The sequence below is a fragment of the Halichoerus grypus genome, chromosome 6, assembly GCF_964656455.1.
Source record: "Halichoerus grypus chromosome 6, mHalGry1.hap1.1, whole genome shotgun sequence".
Lineage (NCBI taxonomy): Eukaryota > Metazoa > Chordata > Mammalia > Carnivora > Phocidae > Halichoerus > Halichoerus grypus.
Window position 1 is genome coordinate 101,084,939 of NC_135717.1, and position 8,630 is coordinate 101,093,568.

Genomic DNA, 8,630 nt, shown 5'->3' on the forward strand with positions numbered 1-8,630 from the left:
ATTATCCACCCACCCCGCCCCCAGCCACGCCTATAGCCTCACTACCAGATTAAAAAAAAGGGGTATAGAGTTGATTCTCAACCAGGTAATATATTTCTAGAACATTAGTTGAGACATTTTCCTCAGCCATAAATTCAGAATTGGGAGGTGGGGCAATCAGTATGTTAGGAGTTGTGAGTACAGATACCCCACTTTGGCTAAGGGATTTGAGGGTCAGGGGAAACACTCCACGTCCTTTTGGTTTATCTTGAAGGAAAGGATACTCAGTTTGAAGGATTAAAAGAGAATTTCTTTTTCTTGTGGTTCTCTGTGGTGGAGGAGACTCTTTCCTGGCCTCCAGTGACCCCGAATGGGGTTAGCTGAGTCCATGGCATACCCAGTGGCCTGTTTGCAGTTGGCAGGGTTCCTCTTTACCCTTTGAGGGACAAATTTCCAGTGCTTTTTCTCTTTTCATGGTCTCTAACAGTGAGGTTGGGGACGGGAGGGAGGCAGAAGCGGACACTGTCTCACTTAAGTCTAAGCAGACTTGGAGCTCTGTCTATTCAAGTTGGGGTCTCTTTCAAGAGGAGTTTTCAGAGATAAAATATTTTTGACAGCCTTACAAATCTGTCTTTCTTTTAATACTTCAAAAATGTTATATTTTGAGGGGTTTACCACCTTCAAAAGTTTTAAGAATATTGGATGATTCTATAATAGCATATAGCTCAGAATATGTTATGTGTTAGTTTGGAAAGAATGTGGCTGGTATTCAGCACTTCATTGAACCAGGACGTATTATTTATTAACTGCGTTCCTTGATTTTTCACAGAATGTTATATCTTCAACTAAATCATAAATCTGAATTATATTACTATAAAACCTAACAGTGTTCCCTAGAATAGCATAGTAGTAATTTTTGTAAGAAAAAACAAGTAGTAACAAAAATTGTTTCCATTATAAGGAACAGAAAATAAGGATAATAACAAAATAAAATTCCAGAATATATGAAGTCATTATGACTAAAAATCATGTATTACACATATATTTTATATTTTTTATTTTATTATAATAATTGGTGTTCCTTGTCATCCTCACAGGCATGTTACAAAGATAAATACAGTCTCTTCTCAACTCTTTATTATTTTTAACCTCAGAAATGTGAAATGTTGATGTGTTAGAGTTTAGGGATTAGAAGGCTGCAAAAATGAGTTTTCTGTATCTTTTGGGAAACAGTATTGGTTGTGAGTGAAATCTGCAAGGCAGATAAAATAGAAATTCTGTGGGTAGAATTAGTGAGTGGTAACAGAGTAGTCACATCGTAGAGTGTGGGGTCCTGAAACGGTGCAGGTGAATAGCAGTGCTGTAAGGGAGGGAAATCAAAGTTTACATGCAGAGTGTCAACAGGGACTCTCCACATTTTGCAGATTCTCTTTCCCTAAAACAAAAAACAAAACTTTGTTTTTCGGATAGTATTTCTCAGATTTCAGAACTCATTTTTTCCTTTCAGAAAACCGAAGAATGGGAGAAAGATAAGACTGAAGCAGACATGGAAGAGTATGTATGGAACAATAGCTCCTCTGAAAAAAATATCCTGGAAACACTTCTCCAAATGAAAGCTGCTGAGAAAAATCTGGAAGTAAATAAAGAAGAGCTCCTTGCTACAAAAGAAGTTGAAGAATACAAAAAGTCTGTTGTTAGTCTTAAGAACGAGGGGGACAATGAAAATACCCTTTCTCAGTACAAAGAGTCAGTGAAGAAACTATTAAATCTAATGTGATTTATTTAGAAAAATCTCCTTGATTTGTTAATTTTATGATATATCTGTAATCATTATCTCATTTTATATAAATTTGAAAAATTTGCCAAAAAAACCTATTGTTTCACATGTTTAAGATTTTTTTTATTAGTTTCAGATGTAGAGTTTAGTGATTCATCAGTTGCATATAACACCCAGGGCTCATTCCATCAGTTGCCCTCCTTAATGCCCATTACCCAGTTACTTCCTTCTCCCACGCCCCTCCCCTCCAGCAACCCTCAGTTTGTTCCCTAGAGTTCAGTGTCTCTTATGGTTTGCCTCCCTGTCAATTTTCATCTTACTTTATTTTTCCTTTCCTTCCCCTATGTTCACCTGTTTTATTTCTTAAATTCCACATATGAATGAAATCATATGGTATTTGTCTTTCTCTGACTGACTTATTTCACTTAGCATCTTCTTTATCCATTCATCTGTCAGTGGACATCTGGGCTTTTTCCATATTTTGGCTGTTGTGAACATTGCTGCTATAAACATTAAGGTACATATGCCCCTTCAGATCACTGTGTTTGTATCCTTTGGATAAATACCCAGTAATGCAATTGCTGGGTCATAGGGTAGTTCTATTTTAACTTTTTGAGGAACCTCCATACTGTTTTCCACAGCGGCTGCACCAGTTTGCATTCCCAGCAACAGTGTAAGAGGGTTCCCCTTTCCCTGCATCTTTGCCAACATCTGTTGTTCCTGACTTGTTAATTTTAGCCATGTTGACTGGGGTGAGGTGGTATCTCATTGAGGTTTTGATTTGTATTTCTCTGATGCTGTCTGTTGGCCATTTGTATGTCTTTGGAGTAATGTCTGTTCATGTCTTCTGCCTATTTCTTGACTGGATTTTTTGGGTGTTGAGTTTAATAAGTTCTTTATAGATTTTGGATACTAGCCCTTTATCTGATAAGACATTTGCAGATATCTTCTTCCCTTCTGTCAGTTGTCTTGGCTTTGTCTACTGTTTCCTCTGCTGTGCAAAAGCTTTTTATCTTGATGAAGTCTCAATAGTACATTTTTGCTTTTGTTTCCCTTGCCTTTAGAGACATGTCTAGCAGTTGTTGCAGCTGAGGTCAAAGAGGTTGCTGCCTGTATTTTCGTCTAGGATTTTGATGGATTCCTATCTCACATTTAGGTCTTTCATCCTGTTTTGAGTCTATTTTTGTGAATGGTGTAAGGAAGTGGTCCAGTTTCATTCTTCTGCATGTGGCTGTCCAATTTTCCCAGCACCATTTGTTGAAGAGACGGGCTTTTTTCCATTGGATATTCTTTCCTGCTTTGTCAAAGATTAGTTGATCATAGAGTTGAGGGTCCATTTCTGGGCTCTCTTATTCTGTTCCATTGATCTATGTGTCTGTTTTTGTGCCAGGACCATACTGTCTTGATGATTACAGCTTTGTAATAGAGCTGTAATACATCACAGAATTGTGATGCCTCCAGCTTTGGTTTTCTTTTTTCAGAATTACTTGGGTATTCAGGGTCTTTTCTGGTTCCATACAAATTTTAGGATTGTTTTGTTCCAGCTTTGTGAAAAATGTTGATGGCATTTTGATAGGGATTGCATTGAATGTGTAGATTGCTCTGGGTAGCATAGACATTTTAACAGTATTTGTTCTTCCAATCCATGAGCATGGAATGTTTTTCCATTTCTTTGTGTCTTCCTCAGTTTTTTTCATAAGTGCTCTATCATTTTCAGAGTACAGATCCTTTACCTCTTTGGTTAGGCTTCTTCCTAGCTTTCTTCTGGGTTTTGGTGCAATTGTAAATGGGATCAATTCCTTGATTTCTCTTTCTTCAGCTTCATTGTTAGTGTATAGAAATGTAACTGACTTCTGTGCATTTATTTCATATCCTGCAACTTTGCTGAATTCCTGTATCAGTTCTGGCAATTTTGGGGTGGAGTCTTTTGGGTTTTCCACATAGAGTATCATGTCGTCTGTGAAGAGTGAAAGTTTGACTTCTTCCTTGCCGATTCCAATGCCTTTTATTTCTTTTTGTTGTCTAATTGCTGAGACTAGGACTTCTAGTACTATGCTGAGCAATAGTGGTGAGAGTGGACATCCCTGCCGTGTTCTGACCTTAGGGGACAAGCTCTGTTTTTCCTCGTTGAGGATATTAGTTGTGGGTTTTTTGTTTATGGCTTTTATGATATTGAGGTACATTCCTTCTATCTCTACAGTGCAGAGAGTTTTTATCAAGAAAGGATGCTGGGCGCCTGGGTGGCTCAGTTGGTTAAGCGACTGCCTTCGGCTCAGGTCATGATCCTGGAGTCCCGGGATCGAGTCCCACATCGGGCTCCCTGCTCAGCAGGGGGTCTGCTTCTCCCTCTGACCCTCTTCCCTCTCGTGCTGTCTCTCATTCTCTCTCTCAAATAAATAAATAAAATCTTTAAAAAAAAAAAAAAAGAAAGGATGCTGTACTTTGTCAAATGCTTTTTCTGCATCTATGGAGAGGATCATATGGTTCTTGTCCTTTCTTTTATTTATGTAGTGTATCACATTGATTGACTGATGGATTTGTGAATGATTGAACCACCCTTGCAGCCCAGGAATAAATCCCACTTGGTTGTGGTGAATAATCCTTTTAATGTAATGTTGGATCCTATTGGCTAGTATTTTGGTGAGAATTTTTGCATCCATGTTTATCAGGGATATTGGTCTGTAGTTCTCCTTTTTGGTGGGGTCTTTGATTGGGGGTTCGAGGTAATGCTGGCCTCATAGAATGAGTTTGGAAGTTTTCCTTCCATTTCTATTTTTTTAAACAGTTTCAGAAGAATAGGTATTAATTCTTCTTTAAGTGTTTGGTAGAATTCCCCTGGAAGGCATCCGGTCCTGGACTCTTGTTTGTTGGGAGATTTTTGATTACTGATTCAATTTCTTTACTGGTTATGGGTCTATTCAGGTTTTCTGTTTCTTCCTGTTTCAGCTTTGGTAGTTTATATGTTTCTAAGAATGCATCCATTTTTTCCAGATTGCCTGATTTGTTGGCATATAATTGTTCATAATATTCTCTTATAATTGTATTTCTTCAGTGTTGGTTGTGATCGCTCCTTTTTCATTCGTGATTCTATTGGGTGCTTTCTCTTTTCTTTTTGATAAATCTGGCTAGGGGGTTTATCGACCTTTTTAATTCAAAGTACCAGCTCCTAGTTTTGTTGATCTGTTCTGTTTTTTTTAATTTGTTTCATTGATTTCTGCTCTAATCTATATTATTTCTCTTCTCTCGCTGGATTTAGGCTTTATTTGCTGTTCTTTTTCCAGCTCCTTTAGTGTAGGGTTAGGTTGTGTACTTGGGACTTTTCTTGTTTCTTGAGAAAGGCTTGTATTGCTATATGCTTCCGTCTTAGGACCACCTTTGCTGCATCCCAAAGGTTCTGAACTGTCCTGTTTTCATTTTCATTTGTTTCCATGTAGTTTTTGAATTCTTTAATTTCCTGACTGACCCATTCATTCTTTAGTAGGATGCTCTTTAACCAACATGTATTTGTGTTCCTTCCAAATTTTCTCTTGTGATTGAGTTCAAGTTTTAACACCTTGTGGTCTGAAAACATGCATGGTATGATCTCAGTCTTTCTGTACCAGTTGAGACCTGATTTTTGACACAGTATGTGATCTACTCTGGAGAATGTTCCATGTGCACTCAAGAAGAATGTGTATTCTGTTGCTTTAAGATGAAATGCTCTAAATATATCTATTAAGTCTGTCTGGTCTGGTGTGTCATTCAAAGACCTTGTTTCCTTGTTGATCTGCTTAGATGATCTGCCCATTGCAGTGAGGGGGGTGTTGAAGTCCCCTACTATTATTGTACTATTATCAATGTGTTTCTTTAATTTTGTTATTAATTGGTTTGTATAATTGGCCGCTCCCAAGTTAGGGGCATAAATATTTACAATTGTTAGATCTTCTTGTTGGGTAGACCCTTTTATTGTGATATAGTGTCCTTTTTCATCTCTTATTACAGTCTTTGGTTTAAAATCTAGTTTGATATAAGGATGGCTACTCCAGCTTTCTTTTGATGTCCATTATCATGATAGATGGTGCTCCACCCCCTCACTCTCAATTTGGAGGTGTCTTTGGGTCTAAAATGAGTCTTTTGTAGACAGCATATCAATGGGTCTTGTTTTTTATCCACTCTGATATCCTGTGTCTTTTAATGGGAACATTTAGTCCATTTACGTTCAAAGTAATTAGTGAAAGATAGGAAGTTAGTTACCATTGTATTATCTGTAAAGTCACTGTTTCTGTAGATTGTCACTGTTCCTTTCTGCTGTTTGTTACTTTTGGGCTCTCTCTTCCCTCAAAGGATTCCTTTTAATATTTCTTGCAGGGCTGGTGTAGTGATCACAAATTCCTTTAGATTTGTTTAACCTGGACGCTCTTTGTCTCTCCTATTCTGAATGACAGCCTTGCTGGATAAAGTATTCTTGGTTGCATATTTTTCTCATTTGTTACCTTGAATATATCATGCCGGTCCTTCCTGGCCTGCCAGGTCTCTGTGGACAGTTCTGCTGCCAGCTTTATGTTTCTACCCTTGTAGGTTACAGACCTCTTGTCCTGAGCTGCTTTCAGGTTTTTTCTTTGTCTCTGAAATTTGCAAGCTTCACTATTGTATGTCAAGGTGTTGACCTCTTTTTATTGATTTTGAGGGGGCGTCTCTGTCCCTCCTGGACTTGAATGCCTGTTTCCTTCCCCATATTAGAGAAGTTCTCAGCTGTGATGTGTTCAAATCGACATTCTGCCCTCTCCTTCCCCCTTCACCTTCTGGGACCCCCTATTATCTGGATATTATTTCACTTTATGGAATCACTGATTTCTGGAAGTCTTCCTTTGTGATCCAGTAGTTGTCTTTCTCTCTTCAGCTTCCTTATTTTCCATTATTTTGTCTTCTATATCACTGACTCTCTCCTCTGCCTCATTTGTCATCTCTGTTAGAGCCTCCGTTTTTACTGCATCTCAGTAATAGCATTTTTAATTTTGGCCTGATTGTATTTTAGTTCTTTTATTTCTACAGTAAGGGATTCTCTGTTATCTTCCATGCTTTTTTCAAACCCAGCTCGTATCTTTATAATCGTTTTAAGTTCTAGTTCAGACCTGTTACTTATATCCATATTGATTAAATCCCTGGCAGTGAGTGCTACCTCCTGTTAAGTTTCTCCGTCTCGTCATTATGTCCAGAAAAGAATGGAAGAAAGAGAGAGAAAAGACAACAATACTTCCAAAAAGTGGCTGCTTTTCTATTTGTAGCATTGCAGCATTTCTTTTATCACATCTCCAGTTGATATTGCAAGTGTTCAGAATGATTTGATAATTATCTAGCTGAATTCCAGGCACAAGACAAACATAGGGTCCTCTCCTCCTCTGCCATGTTAACTCCAGAAGCCACATCACATTTAAAATATTTTTTCATATTAATGCATTATAGCAATGATTATTCAACAGTTTTCTTATTTGTACAATGTGGCAGTAGAACTAATTAGAAGATCTATGTGATTCCTTCTGGTTTGAAAGTTTTTATTTCTGCCATCACTTTAATATTCATGTATATACATATATTGTTATTTTGTCTCTTATTTCTTTCCCTACAAATTAGCACCTATTGGGTGCTTTTGAATACACATCTTCCTCAACTTATGATGTGGTTATGTCCCAATAAGTCCATTTTAAGATGAAAATATTGTAAGTTGAAAATACATTTAATACACCTAACCTACCAAACATCATAGCTTAGCCCAGCCTACTTTAAACATGCTTAGAACACTTCACATTAGCCTGCAGTTGGGCAGAATCATCTAACAAAAAGCCTATTTTATAATGAAGTGTTGAATATCTCATATAATTTACTGAATACTGTACTGAAAGTGAAAGAATGGTTTTATGGGTACAAAGTGGTTGTCAGTATACCGGTTGTTTACCCTTAGATTGCATGGCTGGATATGAGCTTTGACTGCTGCTGCCCAGCATCATGAAAATGTATCATCACATACCACTAGTCTGGGAAAAGATAAAAATTCAAAATTTGAAGTGTGGTTTCCTTAGAATGTGTTATTGCTTTCACATCATTGTAAAGTCGAAAAATCGTAAGTTGAGTCATAAGTCAGGACCAGCTGTAATGACTGGTTATTTGGGAAGAATCCAGTCCCCTGAATATAGTTCAGTGCTTTTTTACACAACTGCTGTCTACGCAATGCATTTTTCACAGATGCCAATTCTGATTAGAAACAGGTTCTTGGAAGTATTTTCTAACCTGAAAAGTTTGCTCCATTCCTCTCTTTTGGTTTCATTTTATGTTAATTCAACTCTGTTTCGCATCCTCCTTTCTGCTTTCTGGGGCTTATTTCTCCAAGCCCATGCTTGCAGAAAAGTGGAAATGGAGATTAACTGGTATTCATCTCTCTAGATTCCCCAGTTAGAGTTTCTGCAGCTCAGAAAAGAGATGAGTTGTAAGGACCTTGAAATTAATTGGAGTAAATGACGAAATAAGAACTGTCCTATGAAACATTCCATTCAATTTAGCTGTCAATTCAGTATTTTAAAGTATATCTGTTATTTCTTACCACTTCCAAAGTTGTAAGTGATTAAGTTAAATTAAAATAGAGGAATTATTGAGTTTGTTACTTGTCTAAGACTTATTTTGCCTAACAGAATTAGAGAACATAAAGCCAGAAAGAATTTGAAAACAGTTACCCAAAGGATTTATATGAAATGAAGGTATGATTTGGTATTAGCAAGGCCAAGAATCTGTATGTTATTAAGTACAATAATATGATCTTGATTGAAAAAAGAGATACATTGTAATCTACTGCATAGAAATAGTAAATGAAAAGCAAAGTTAAGTAACTTTTAGATCAGGTTTA

The 8,630-nt window shown here is 37.1% G+C and overlaps 1 protein-coding gene across 4 annotated transcripts in view; it reads left to right on the plus strand.

Annotated features, from left to right (window-relative positions):
- MRPS35 (mitochondrial ribosomal protein S35) overlaps positions 1–8,382 on the plus strand; it is a 50,110-nt gene extending 41,728 nt beyond the window's left edge. For 3 of the 4 annotated variants that reach the window (XM_078075814.1, XM_036076865.2, XM_078075815.1), the window contains exon 8: positions 1,487–8,382. In XM_078075814.1, the coding sequence (XP_077931940.1) occupies positions 1,487–1,756 (270 nt within the window). In that variant the 3' untranslated portion in view covers positions 1,757–8,382. The remainder of the gene's footprint in view (positions 1–1,486) is intronic. The other variant, XM_078075816.1, reaches the window with a different exon arrangement.
- The last annotated feature ends 248 nt before the right edge of the window (positions 8,383–8,630 follow it).